The 15465-nt window shown below is 40.4% G+C and overlaps 1 protein-coding gene across 1 annotated transcript in view; it reads left to right on the forward strand.

Moving 5' to 3' along the window:
• The window catches only part of LOC136863804 (substance-K receptor-like), a 52367-nt gene that overhangs the window by 3300 nt on the left and 33602 nt on the right, over positions 1-15465 (forward strand). Inside the window, exons 2-3 of the mRNA XM_067140146.2 lie at positions 1439-1642; positions 3589-3892. Of these exons, the coding sequence (XP_066996247.2) occupies positions 1439-1642; positions 3589-3892 (508 nt within the window). The remainder of the gene's footprint in view (positions 1-1438; positions 1643-3588; positions 3893-15465) is intronic.

A 15465-nucleotide genomic window follows, 5' to 3' on the forward strand; every position in this document is an offset into this window, starting at 1 on the left:
ACTAGAAATCACACAGGAGATGAACCGCTTTAACAGAGGAAAAGCTTGATGAATTGGGAGCTCTCTTCGAAAGAACTCTAACAACATCCCTGCCGCGTCTCGCTGTACAAGCTAATGTGTCATTATCTTCTGCCCACAAGGCAACGAAACTGTTAAAAGCAAAACCGTACAAGCCCATCCCTGCCCAATATTTAAGAGGGCCTGACAGTTTCGCTAGGGTTCGGTATTGTAACTGGTTGTTTCAGTCAGTTCACGATGGGTATGTTGACCCAGAACTTTTATTTAATAGTGATGAAGCATGGCTACACTTAAGTGGCTATGTAAATAGTCAAAACAAGCGCTACTGGTGTGCAGAAAAGTCCCACTAGCTGCATGTCCGCCCACTTCTTGATGTAAAGATAGGAGTTTGGTGCGCAGTAAGTGCTCGCAGAATTATAGGGCCTATAGTTTTCTGTGAAATGATAAATGACGATCGATATATAGACCTCATTCTCAGACCATTCTTTCAAGAGCTGATGGAAGAAGAAAGGAGTAATGGTTACTTTATGCAAGATAATGCGACGGCACACACTGCTAATCAGTGTATGGAGGTAATACGGAAAGTTTTTGAAGATCATATGGTTAATTATCCCCCTAGATCTGATTTAAATCCCTATGATTATTACCTGTGGGGGATGCTGAAGAGAAAAGTGTATGTGAACAACCCTCACACAAGAGAAGAACTACAAGAGAACATTACACAAGTTATTTCGAACATCACATGGGCTGAGATTCGCCCAGTGTCTGCAAACCTATTTACGAGGTATCAGGCATATTTGACAGCTGAAGGACAATATTTTAAACATCAAATATAATGCCAGGTAGGTTTTAGATTAATAGTTTCACTAGAAATGGATTTCTATAAGTGTGAATTGCCGTGAGTAGTGGGGAGGAAGCGCTCATTATACCAGCTAGCGACGGAGTGTCATTGCACCAGCCGTGGCGTGCTCTGAGTGGTGCTGCGGAGTGAGCCAAAAAAAAGGACCCTGTACCTGGTTTATGTTGTTCTGACCACCATGTGTGTTTGAAAATATATTAGTAGTCAGTGATAGTAGTAGTTTTATTTTGGGAGGTAGTAGGTTCGAATCCCACTATCGGCAGCCCTGAAAATGGTTTTCCGTGGTTTCCCATTTTCACACCAGGCAAATGCTGGGGCTGTACCTTAATTAAGGCCACGGCCGCTTCCTTCCAACTCCTAGGCCTTTCCTATCCCATCGGTGCGACGTAAAGCCCCTAGCAAAAAAAAAAAAAAGTTTTATTTTATTAAATTGCTGCCCTCTGATAAGTTTATTCTATTACAGGTTCCTATTTCTATATGACTTATTTGTCACTTGTTTTTTCCTTTCTGTTACTTACATTATACTGATAATGTGATGCTCTGTATATCTTTCTACTTTAGGTTGTTTCCCTTCTCAGAACTAAGATGTGTATGACTCATCGAGCCCCGTATACCAAGTCTGACTGTCCAGCAGTTAATAATACAGCAGGCAGTTTTAATAACTGTACCAACAATAATAGCTCACTGCCATGGATCAACCAAGAAATAGATACACACAATGGTTACCATCCCAGCTTGGCTGTTAATGGCACACTTCAGAACGAGGTAAGAAAAGTTTTTTAGTTAACAAGTTGTTTTGAGATGAAATAGGGAATTTTATTTCAGATTATTTGTATTTCTGCCATTAAGTCACTGCTAGTATATGAAAGTCAAAGGTGAGTGGAGGTACTTATCCCCCACTTCAATGGAGGCTTGTTGTGGTGTCTCAATGGTGCACTAGTTACCAGCGTCTTAGAGCAGTGCAAAACACTAATTATTTCTTGAGTGAGATTGAAATGGCCTGAATCCTGATAATGTAGGTCATGAGTGCAAGGGGGCCACCAGAAGGCCACAATGCTGGCACGGCAGCAACAGTGTGGCATGGCTGTTGGTGAGTAAAACAATTGCCCCAGTAAATCGTTGAGGTTTGTGATAAGGTAGCTCCTTAGAAGAAGCTGGAAGCTGACTAACAATGCAGAAGGTTCTTGGAATAATCTGGAAGTGAAAACTGTAAGAATCTTGTGCTGGATTACATGAAGAGTGGAGTCATCAAACACGAGTCAGTCTTGAGTCAGCATGAATGACTTACCAGATGGTCATGAGTCTGTGTGTCTGTGCGAGGAGATAGACAGTATTGATTAATTATGAGAAGTGTGGCAATTTGTGAAGTGAAATACAATTAAGCCAAGCCAGTAAAATGATTGGAATTCATTGTTTTGCTTAATAATTTCCAGGCTTAAGTGCTGGAAACTATTCAGCTATGGAAACTATTCCTGAAGTTGTAATTGAATTAAGTACTCTAGGACCACAATAGTCTGGCACTCGATAGTCCAGTAGACCGCATAGTCTGGCATGCATCACAAATAGATTTGCCCCCTATTTTTTGTTTTAGGGATTTAGCATTTGGCAAAGTTTGTAGTACAGTTGGACGCGTTCAAGAGATATAGAAACCGAATGGCATTTTGTCAGCCCCTATCATTTGGCTCATCATGCAAGTATGCTCTCACTGGGATCAGCCAGTCGCCAACTTGGCTTTGTGCTAGTACCACTACAATTCTTTGTTCACATAGACTTACAGTTACAGGACTTAAATTTGCATCAGTACTATGGGGCAGTTTACTTTTACAGTTATTTAATAAGTTCATTGTACTGTATCAAAGTTTAGCTATGTGTACAATTATCAAATAGACTACAGCACAGTAAAAAGTTTGTACGTTCAGTGAATATGCTTTCTAAATCAAACATCTCATGGGCTGAGCAAGGTCTAAACACCTTTGTGTAATTCTCAGAGAGGAGCCAACAATATGATGTTGATGAAGTTATGAATCTCCACATTATACAAAATAATTTTTGTCAAGAAAGAGCTCAATCCAAAAGAAACATTCCTACAATTTTTCAGAGGGCTCAGAAGAAAACTCAAGCTATCACATCAGTGGTAGATACCAGTCTGACATGTTCCACACCCTTGACATCATCAAAGAGTTATGCTAGGCCTATAGACAGCGCTTTAGAGTAAACTGAACCAAATTCTTGCTATTTAACAATTTTTATTTGATTGAAATAACTGTAACTTGTTCTTTTTTTTTTTTTCAAAGCCAAGGTACTTTTTCATTTTATAATAGGCCTACAGAAAATTATTTATATTGAACTTAGTTTGAGCTTAAACTGATTTACATTTGCAGTACAGTATTTATTTGATTCTTAATTGAGTTTTGATTTTACAGTACAGTAATTTTTTATACTCTAATATCTTTTGTTGTGTTTAATATCACAATTATTCATTTTTGTACCTTAAAACTGTAGATTTTATTTATATCACCTTGTTTAAACCAGGTTTTAAAAAATGACCTTGATAATTCGGCCAGGAAAAAAATCTATTATTACACTATTGGAGAATTTCCTTTAAGTTTATTTGATGTATAGTATTATGAAGCCATTGTGTTAATAGCTTCAGTATCTATGAATATCCTCTATATGTGTGTTGTTTAACAATAATTTAAATTAATTTTCAGTTTAACTTCAGTTATTATGATTTTCCAAATGAAGTTTGGTACCAGCGGGCCGACTGGGAGATTGCAGCAAAAGTGATGGCTTTCCTGCCATTTGTGCTTGTTGGTATTTTTGCCAACTGCATCATACTCAACGTAGTGCTTCGCAATCGCTATTTGCGGACTCCAACTAATATGATCTTGGCTAATATGGCTGCAGCAGATCTAGCCACACTTTTGTTCTGTCCAACGATCTTTGTCTTCACTGATGCCTTTCAGAACTATGTCTTAGGAGAATTTGGTTGTAAAACTGAAGGCTTCTTTAATTGTAAGTACAGTATGTATTCTTATTACCTTTTAACACTCTTTATCGATGGCATAAAACCACGTTATGCTAGATGTGTTTGTAACTAAGAAACTATTAGATAAGATAAAAACTAGTATTGTAACTGAGGTGCTTAGAAGTCAAGGGGTGCAAGTGACATAAAACCTGGTTGAAGAAAATTAAGTTTTAAGTTTAATAAGTAAATACATTTTCAGGAATATTTGATAAGACTTTTGAGACTGTATTTATGTTACTTATACTTGTGTCCACTTATCCAGAAAATATGAAATCATTAAGTATAAACAGTAGTCAGTCATTAGACTTTTACAAAGCAAGTTGGCCATGCAGTTAGGGTCATGCAGTTGTGAGTTTGCATTTGGCAGACAGTGAGTTTGAACCACACTGCCATCTGCCCTGAAGATGTCTTTCGGTTGTTTCCAGTTTTCACACTAGGCTGTACTTTAATTAAGGCCATGACCAGTTCCTTCCCACTCCTAGCCATTTCCTATCTCATCATCGCCATAAGACCTATCTGTGTCAGTGTAACATAAAGCAAATTGTATTAGACTTGTTTTTTTTTTTTTTTTTTGGCAGAAAAGTCATTTATACCCCTTGTTCTCCAAGCATTATGTTTAATACTTTATAGAAGAAAAATAAATACCCACCAAAATCTTTATTATTATTATTATTATTACTATTATTATTATTATTATTATTATTATTATTATTATTATTATTATTATTATTATTATTATTGAAAATTACAACCTTTACCGAATAAATCTTCATTGTAACAACAGCAATAGACAAAGAAGCTCAAAACTGTGATAGTAATGGTCATTTTCATCCAATTCTGACTTATTAAAATAATAATTCAGTATAATTAGTAAACCACACACTATCCCTATAACCACATTAAAAACTGAAAACAAAAATTACATTCACATAAAACTTCCAAACTTAGTCCTTACAGTATAAATGTCATAAACTTGTTTGCATCTTGAATTTGGAAGCCAATTGCAGATGGAACTCTTGTCCTCCAAGCAGAAGAGCTGTTTGTCGAAGTGCTTATAACACACTCAACTAGAGGTCAGCACCTGTCAAGTTCCCACTTATACCCCTCCGTTTCCAAACTATTTATCATTTTAACTAACCATTCCTGGATTTGAATCAATTATTTAAAAAATGTCACTTGTATGCCTTGTCTTCCAAGCACCTCAATCCTTCTTCTTATATGGCTTTTCATTCATCCTGGCAGGGCTGCAGGTGCGAACTGTGTTGCAAACATGGACTTGGTCCTGTTTTATGGCCGGGTGTTCTTCCTGATGCCAATGCTATTGTGTATTTCTCAGTGGCGTATGCTAAGATTTAGACTCGGGCTACTACTAGACTTAGGTTACCTCTTTTCGATGGTTGGTTTAGTGAATGTCAATCCTTCAGTGTTTTGAGCTGCAGCCAGTAGCCAATGGAGAAGCCTGCTATGTTGTCAAGGCTGCTTTACAGTCTACTGCCCCGGCCTCTGCTACTGCCAATGCTCAACCCCTGATCAGTGGAGATGGTAGCCTAAGGTTTAGCAAATGAAAGTCCGGCTTTGTAGCTAAATGGATAGAATGTTTGCCTTTGGTCCGATGGCCCCGATTCAGTTTCCACAATCAACCCCCTCATACTGTTAATTCCCCTGGCTTGGGGACTTGTGTTTATGATGTCTTCGCCATTCGTTTTATCCCCATTAGGTCAACACCAAGCCTATATAGATGCCATGCCCCATTATTATTATTATTATTATTATTATTATTATTATTATTATTATTATTATTATTATTATTATTATTATTATTATTGTAATAATGGTTATAGCATCCACCATGCCAACTGGCTATGGGTCCAGCCCGGCACCGTATAGGCCCACCCCTTGCACTTCAACCGCGCCAATCACAAGCAGCGATTAAGTGCTGGGCGGGCCCGTCTCTCTTCTGTCCGTGGTCGCGCCGCATGGGATGACGGAAATAACTTGGCTATTAACCTGGAGTTTTCCATCTCACGAGGTTCCTGGACACATCTAGCATCCGGACTGTTCTGGAAGGCCCAGCACAGGTATATAAGGAGAGCAGTTACTTGCCTGCAGTGAGTTAGTGAAAGCTAGACGGAGTGAGTGAGTGAGGAGGGAGATTGAGTTCACTGGCGTGGGTTAGGGAAGAGTGCAGTCAGTGATAGACTAGTCTGAGATGTCAGCCTGATGGAGTATCTGCCTGTTGGAGCCAAGGACTCATTCCTGTTTCCCTGACGTCGTGTGTGTGAGTCCCTTGAGGCTGGCTGCTGGAGAAGAACCTTGAGTGTTCTGGAGCAGCGCGAAGGGAACGCTGGGTGCCGACGTGTGCAGACTGCAAACGGAGTTCGACAGGTTGAGTGAACAGCGGATACTATCCCGACCTGCAAGACTGACGTGTAGGCTGTGGACCGTGACAGCGCTAACGAGTGTGACTGAGTGGCTGAGTGAGTGTAGTGTAAATAGTCGATGACTCTGTGTGTGTGTGTGTGTGTGTCATTGTAGATGGAACATGAGAAACTAAGAGAGCGAGCACGAACCGTGTAAGTGTACTTGTGTAACTTGTAAGCTCGGTAATCGTATGTGTGCATGTGTAAACCTGTAATTGTAGTGCTTAGTTAATAAATCTTAGAAATAGGACACTACCAGGTTCTGTACTCATTCATTTACCCCGCCAACACGTGACAACTGGTGTCAGAAGTGGGATGGACAAGTGTGATAAACTCGTGGATAACTCTTACATTAAAACTGGTGTCAGAATTGAGTACCTGGTAGCGAATTTTGTAGTCGACAGAAATTTCTACTAGCGAAATGAATTCTGAACAGCTCCAGATTTTTCTAAGTAAGTTTAGTGAACTTGAAAATAAAATCTTATCCAGCTATGGCGAACTCGTTAGTGAACTGAGGTCTGAACGGAGTTCTAATATGGACCAACTGAAAACAGACTTAAGTGAACGGAAGAGTGAGCAGTTAAAGTCAGGAGACGAAGTACGCTATCTCGAAACCGAGGTCGACAATGATGATGTGCGGGATGACAACGGACCGGACGAGAAGGGGTCCGAAGAGATGCTCGCGGTTGTGGAGTCTGGAGTTCGAGGCCCAGCGGTGGGAGTGAGTGCCTTGCATGTGGAAACGATGACTGTGAAGACGCGAATGAATCCTGCTAGCAGCGACGGTGGCTCCACTATCGTGAAGTTGGAAACCCTACGTGATGACGGGATTACTTCCAAGAGAAATGCCGGACCCAGTTCGAGACCGGATCAACGTCCAAGAAGAGTGCCGAATACCCGATTGCCGGACTACGTGTACAGAAGATGATAGTTCAACGTAGCCCCCAGCCAAGTTCGACCTATGAGGAGGATGTGGGAGTGCTTGACGTACGCTGCGGTGTCCACCAACCGAGAGCCACCTACCGAGTCCAGCTGCAGGAGAGGTCTCAGCGCACAAAATTAACGCCGTGGTTAATCGACGCCGAGATCGAGGGACTAGGCGACGTGATTGTGGAAGAGTTGTCCCGGGGTGACACCAAGCTCGAGGCGGCTGACGCCTGTGATAAACTACGTAGCGCTGAGATCCGTCCAGGGAGGACGATCGGCAAGAAACACAACTACGAAGAGGCTCTGATGATGGCCCATGAGACAGAGGCAGCGATTGCAATGGCACAGCTGGAGGGACCACTACTAGGAGATGGAGCAGCATTGGAAGACGAACCGATGACCATCGAACGAGGATGCCACCTGACCAGGACACTTGTTCCGGCACGAAGCTGAGTGCCGGTATGAATATCAAATTCTGCACCCCGGAAGAAAAGGAAATTTAGCAGGGATAAATTTGGGATAAGCAAACCAGTCCCGGGCATCACACCAGAGGACTACGAAGGCGCTCAAGCCCTGAAAGTACACGCGGCTGTGGACGAAAGGAAAACCACCGAAGTTCTGGCTGCCATGCGAGGACTTTCTGATCGTTATCAACGGGAACGAGGATGCTGTCGACCAGACCCAGCGGATCCCCCATGGGAAGGTGGTGGCCAACCGAACGAACCGTATTGCAGCGTATCGTAGAGCAGCTCAGGACGAGCAGCCTTAAGGAGGGGGCAATGTAATGGTTATAGCATCCGCCATGCCAACTGGCTATGGGCCTGGCCCGGCACGGCACCGTATAGGCCCACCCCTTACACTTCAACCGTGCCAATCACAAGCAGCGATTAAGTGCTGGGCGGGCCCTTCTCTCTTCTGTCCGTGGTCGTGCCACATGGGATGACGGAAATAACTTGACTATTAATCTGGAGTTTTCCATCTCACGAGATTCCTGGATACATCTAGCATCCGGACTGTTCTGGAAGGCCCAGCACAGGTATAAAAGGAGAGCAGTTACTTGCCTGCAGTGAGTTAGTGAGAGCTAGACGGAGTGAGTGAGTGAGGAGGGAGATTGAGTTCACTGGCGTGAGTTAGGGAAGAGTGCAGTCAGTGATAGACTAGTCTGAGATGTCAGCCTGATGGAGTATCTGCCTGTTGGAGCCGAGGACTCATTCCTGTTTCCCTGACGTCGTGTGTGTGAGTCCCTTGAGGCTGGCTGCTGGAGAAGAACCTTGAGTGTTCTGGAGCAGCGCGAAGGGAACACTGGGTGCCGACGTGTGCAGACTGCAAACGGAGTTTGACAGGTTGAGTGAACAGCGGATACTATCCCGACCTGCGAGACTGACGTGTAGGCTGTGGACTGTGACAGCGCTAATGAGTGTGACTGAGTGGCTGAGTGAGTGTAGTGTAAATAGTTGATGACTCTGTGTGTGTCATTGTAGATGGAACATGAGAAACTAAGAGAGAGAGCGTGAACCGTGTAAGTGTACATGTGTAACTTGTAAGCTTGGTAATCGTGTGTGTGCGTGTGTAAATCTGTAATTGTAGTTCTTAGTTAATAAATCTTAGAAATAGGACACTACCAGGTTCTGTACTGATTTATTTACTTATTTACCCCACCAACACATGACATTATTATTATTATTATTATTATTATTATTATTATTATTATTATTATTATTATTATTATTATTATTATTATTATTATTATTATTATTATTATTATTATTATTATTATTATTATTTTACAGTGGTCGTACTCATCACTCACTGGTTAATTAGCTCCCTCAGGAGATCAGTGGTGGTGTCCGACCCATGATCACGGGTTCGATTCCAACCAACCAAAGAAAACACTAAACCTGAAAATTTTCATTTCATTTTAGCAGATCTACCAATAAAAATAAAACTACATTGCTCCTCTAACAGCAGCCCTGCAGTCTTCCTACAAGGATGTAGAAGTAAACAGGAGTGAAGAATTCCCACATTCTCTTATCTATATCATTAAGTCAGAAGTATGAGGTGAGGAAGTATATACGATGAGTAACGCATGGTTGATAGTTAGCAGTGGCGATCTGACGGACCGAAGCCTAGCACACCTATCCTCCGCCGGTCTCCGCTCCTATCCGATATTCAGCAGCAAGCCACGTGTGGTGAGTCGAGGGGAGAGGGGCGAGAGCCTGGGCCGCAATATCAGTCTCCGATGCCCTGCTCTCAGAAATATGTGCAACTTTTTTTCTCACTGCTTTCAAGTTTTGTAAATGGAACAATGTTTCAGATGCTTGTATTAGAATGTGCTTTAGACTTTCATCATTCTCAATTGAGATTTGGGTTTCACTGATAGCCTTGGTAGCCCTCAGTATACGCCACTGGTGTTTCTGTGGTAGTTGATAGTGTATTGTGTTGTTTGAGATGAGAAACTCCAACACCCAGTCCATGAGTCAGAGGAATTAATCATACGTGTTTTGATTAAACTTCCCGATGTGACTGGGAATTTAAACCAGGACCCTCTGAACCAAAGGCATCAACACTGACCATTCAACCAGGGAGCCAGATGGTGTTGTAATGACTAATTTAGTTATTAGTGCAGTACTGGTAAATCAAATGGGCCAAGTTTACTAAAGGTTATGTATTTTGCACGTTATGTATGCTGACATTTTTCACAAGTCGAGAATGTGAACAGTAAAAAATATCAATATTAAAATTTACACTTCTTATCATTCTATGGAGGCATAATTAGTTCTATGCCAGTATGTTTCAGGAGACATTGAATATCATGCATCTAGGAGGAGTATACTGTAGGTGTTAACTTTCTCTTGTAATTCAGAGCATTTTATTTATGAGAGAAGTAGTTCATGAATGAAGCTAGTATTGATGAAAACATACTTGCATGCGTGTCCAGCCCTTGTCCTGTTTCTGTACAGGGTCAATATAAAATGAGATGAATCTTTGTAGTGAGTTTTTACGATGGAATGCACTCCCTGACCTCATCTTCATCAGAGGAGTTAATGAGATGAAATGAATTATGTGATATATGATAGTAGGAAGAGAGAGGGAAACCTGATTCTGTCACATAGCCTACTCCTGTCAAATAACATCAAGAAGTCTGCTCAAGACTTAATGTTTCCACCTGAAAGATGAATCACTGTCAACAGTGTCATGCCATCACTCCATATGAATACTGTGGAGAGGTTTAGGATTGAATCTAGTCTTTTGTTATGCAATCTAGTGATTAGAAATTGTATACCACTACCTCTCCTACACTGCTGGCCAGCATTTTTATGGTGAATTTTTTCCTCCAATGAGACTCAAACTGACTAATCACAGGGTCAGATCATAAAGACCTGAGGCTTTAACAGTCATGGCCACCAGGTGGGCTAATATTTCCAGTGTCCTTAACACTGTGATTTTACAGTAAATTGAGTGGTAACATTGTAAATACTGAACCAAATAACTCCAAACCAAACAAGACCTCTTGGAGCTACAACTCATATTGGCCTTGGCCTACCAAGCAACCGCTGCTCAGCCTGAAAATCTGCAGATTACGAAGCGATGTGTGGTTAGAGTGATGACATTTCTGACCTGACTGGAAATGAAATCTGAGATCTCCAGGTAAGATGCAGGTTTGCTATCCCTAGACCATACGGCCAACAAATACAAAACTATCACAAACAAACTCACAAGTAAATACTGTATTTCCAAATCTTGTGTATTGTTTCTATTCAACTGTAGTAAACTGACATAGTTTAATGAAGTGAAAATGCCTGAATTTGAATCACAGCAATGCATAAACTTCAAGATTATAACCTGTAGTGATATTTTAGTAGGGAGATACATTTTCAAAAAATAATTCCTTTTTAAATTTTTTAAAATTTTTATTTGCTTCACGTTACACTGACACGGATAGGTCTTATGGCAATGATGGAATAGGAGTGGGAAGGAAGCGGCCATGGCCCTAATTAAGGTGCAGCGCCAGCATTTGCCAGGTGTGAAAATGGCAAACCACGGAAAACCATCCTCACGGCTGTCGACAGTGGGGTTCGAATCCACTATCTCCTGAAATGCAAGCTCACAGCTGTGTAACCCTAACCACATGGCCACTTGCTCAGTAAATAATACCTTTGTCTTGTAAATGAATTAAGATTATATCTGAAGGCAGAGAATCTTTGATGATGGTAAAGAGTTAGGTCAGTGAACATAAAAGAAGATGATATTGAAAAAAAAAAAAGAGTTTTGTGAGAAGTTCAGATCAACTGCCTGAAATAAACTGACCAAACAATAGTTCTAACACCTTAAACTGAAGATCATAATGTGAGAAGTAGGTTATAGGACCCCATGACTTTTACAGTAAGGTTTTGAAGGAACTGTAGGAGATAACAATGGTGGGAGTAGACCAAAGTTATAATATGACAAACAGAGTAAGTAGATGTAAGATATAGTGATTATGTAGAAATAAAAATGGTTTGCACTACCTGCTTCAAATCTATCTAGGGACTGTAGACTCAAACACCACTACAACTACCACCACCACATTCATTCATGGTAACACAAATTCCAGTTTTATTAAATAAATCTTGGCCAACTTCTAAGGTGTCATAACAGAATGTGAATTAGAACTTGCAATTTTGTAGATGTCCACATATTCAGTTAGAGAGACACATTACATTCAAGTCACCTTTTAATTGACAAGCAACCGAGTGAGTTGACCGTGCGGTTAGGGTCACACAGCTGTGAGCTTGCATTCAGGAGATAGTAAATTTGAATCCCATCATCAACAGCCCTGAAGATGGTTTTCCATGATTTCTCATTTTCACACTAGGCAAATGCTGGGGCTGTACCTTAGTTAAGTCCACAGCTGTTACCTTCCCTATCCAAGACCTTCTCCATCCTTCCATTGCCAAAAACCTTCAATCTGTTAGTGCAATGTTACAGAAGTACAAAAAAGAAAAATTTGTCAAGCAAATTTACTTCTGAAATTAAGACCACAATTTCTTTTATACGAGGCAGTCAAATGAAAATGGGTCATAGTATAGTAGAACATCTATTACCTCAAAATTAATCACTGGAATGTTAGAACATTTATCCCCCCCAGGTGAGGAGATGGTTAATCCCATTCTTAAGAAAGCTGGCAAGCTGTTGAATGAACCACATCTTTACCCAGGCATATACGTCATTGTTCAATGCAAACCGGTGTCCATTAATGTCTTCCTTCAACTTCCCAATGATGTGAAAATAGCTGTAGAAGATCCAATCAAATCAAAATCTCTTTATTTGCAAATGAGGTGTCTATCTTGGTGGCAAATGGTACACTAAAATACATTATTGTCAAGCACTAAATATTAAATTAACAAGAGAAGAAAATTTTCCTATAATACAATATTATACAATTTACGCTAACAATATTTTCTATTAAACACACAGCTCATACTTAATAAATTTATATTGTTTACAAAATTCTACTTATAATATCTCCTGTACTACTTACAAACATAGTCAACTGATATACAGTATGTGGAATTACTTCAAATGATACTATACAAGAAAAAGATATAGCCATACTTGGACTGTGCGAGACCAAGAAGAGAGGTACAGGGGAGATCCCTCTGAGAGAAGGATACAGGCTGTATTACAGCGGAGGACCTGAAGCAAAAAATGGAGTGGCCATCATACTTAGAAGAGAAATCCAAGAATATCTGGAATATACAAAGTACGTCAGCGATAGGATGATGATGATGAGACTCCAGTTTGAAAATGGCGTGAAAGATCTATTTCAGTTGTATGCCCCACAAACGGGTTGCATAGATGAACATCTAGAGGACTTCTTAGAGGAAGTGGAGAGACAGATATAAGATAAGGAAGTACTATTGATGGGAGATCTAAATGCACAAGTTGGAGTGGAAAGACAAGGAAAGGAAGATGTTGTAGGGCCCTTTGGATATGGAAATGTAAATCCAGAAGGCGAGTTTATGGTGGATTTTTGCATGAGGAATCAAATGATTGTTGGAAACACCTGGTTTAGGAAGAAGAACAGTCAGAAGATTACAAGGTATGGCTGGGGAGACAGACGAACAAAGACCATGATTGATTATATAATCGTAGAGAAAGAACACCGGAAGAACCTTGTAGATGTAACAGCCATGCCTGAAGAAGCCTTTGGTGGAGATCATAGAGTTGTGATAGGAAAATTGAAAGTTGGAAAGATTGAAAAACCCCAATTAAGAAGAGAGAAAAGAATTAAAGTATGGAAGTTGAAGGAGAAAAGCGTACAAGAAGAATTTCAAAGGGAAATAATACCCTTGGTACCCAGGACAGAGGTGGGGAATGTTGAAGAGGAATGGAAAAGATTTAAGGAAGCACTAGTTGGATGTGCAGAAAAGGTGTGTGGTAGAACATCAGGAAATGTGAAAGACAAAGAAACACACTGGTGGAATGATAGGGTAAAGATTAAAGTGAAGGAAAAGAAAATGGCATGGAAGGCATGGAAAACATCTAAGACTGAAGAAAGTAGAAGAAAATATGTGGAGGCAAAGAATTTGTCCAAGAAAGTAGTGGAGGAAGAAAAGAGGAAAAGCTGGGCCTTATTCACACAGAAATTGAGAGATGATACGCAGGGCAGCAAGAAATTACTGTATGGTATCTTAAGAAACAAAAAGAGAGATCAAGTAAACACCAGATTTGTGAAGGATGAAGGTGGCATAATTTTAACAAAGCCGGAAGAAATAAGAAATAGATGGAGAGAGTATTTTCAGAAGCTGCTGAACATAAGAACGGATGACAGTCATTCAATGGACGACCAGGAAAGACAATTAGTTGACGAAGAAATGGATAAAGAAATTACAATGAATGAAATTGAAATGGCAGTAAGAAAGATGAAGAATGGAAAAGCTGTTGGAATAGATGAAATTTCAGTGGAGATGATAAAGGCAGCTGGAGCTGTAGGCCTGCAGTGGACATATCGGGTTCTCAGGAATGTCTGGGAGAATAAGGAGGTCCCTGACGATTGGCAAAAAGGAATAATCATCCCAATTTTCAAGAAAGGTGATAAGAAAGTTTTGAAGAACTACAGGGGAATTACTCTAATATCCCATGTTGCTAAGATAATGGAAAGAATACTGGAAAGTAGAATAAGGTTGAGGGTTGAGAAGCAGATACAGGAAAATCAGTTTGGTTTCAGAAGTGGAAGATCAACAATAGAGCCCATTTTCATTATGAGACAACTAATGGAAAAGCATTGGGAGTACGGGAATGATATGGTGATGACATTCATTGATATTGAAAAGGCATATGACAGTGTCCCTAGGACGAAAGTTTGGGACAGTCTGGTGCAAAAAGGAATTGGACAGGGATTAATAAAAATGATCATGGCATTGTATAAGGAATGTTGTAGTTGCGTGCAAACACAAGTTGGCAGGACAAGTTGGTTCAAAATAACTAGTGGGCTGAGACAGGGAAGTGTTCTATCACCAATCCTGTTTACAATAGTAATGGATGACATCATGAGAACAGCAAAAGCAGCATATAGAGGAAGAGAAATGAACATGATGTTATTTGCAGATGATATTGTGATTTGGGGAGAAGATGACAGGAAGGTTCAAGAACAGTTGAATGTGGTGAATGGGAAGATTGAAGAATGTGGATTGAAAATAAGTGTAGAAAAGAGTAAAACTCTTGTTATGACGAGAGGGGAGAAAGAAGGGAAAGGTCAGATTAGACTTGGAGACAAGCCCCTGGAAGTAGTGGAAACGTTTAAATACCTGGGGAGTGAATTAATGGAGAATGCTCGACTGGATGCTGAGATTAGTAAAAGGATTCAAGCTGGAAGTTGTTTCTATCATAGTGTAAGAAATATGTTATGGGACAAAGATGTGCCAATGGAAGCAAAGGATACTATGTACAAGATGTATTACGTACCCATAACAACTTACGGAGCAGAAACCTGGACAATGACAAAGAAGGATGAGAGTCGAATACAGGCAGCCGAAATGAAATTCTTGAGGAGTATGATACAGAAGAGTAGACGAGACAAAATAAGGAACGAGAAAATCCGGGAAGAAATTGGAGTGGAAAAAATGAATGATAGAATAGAGAAGAGCCGACTAAGATGGTTTGGGCACATAAAGCGAATGAGCGACGAAAGAATGCCAAAAAAGGTGATGGAAATGCAAATCCAAGGAAGG

This window comes from Anabrus simplex, chromosome 1 (assembly GCF_040414725.1).
Source record: "Anabrus simplex isolate iqAnaSimp1 chromosome 1, ASM4041472v1, whole genome shotgun sequence".
Lineage (NCBI taxonomy): Eukaryota > Metazoa > Arthropoda > Insecta > Orthoptera > Tettigoniidae > Anabrus > Anabrus simplex.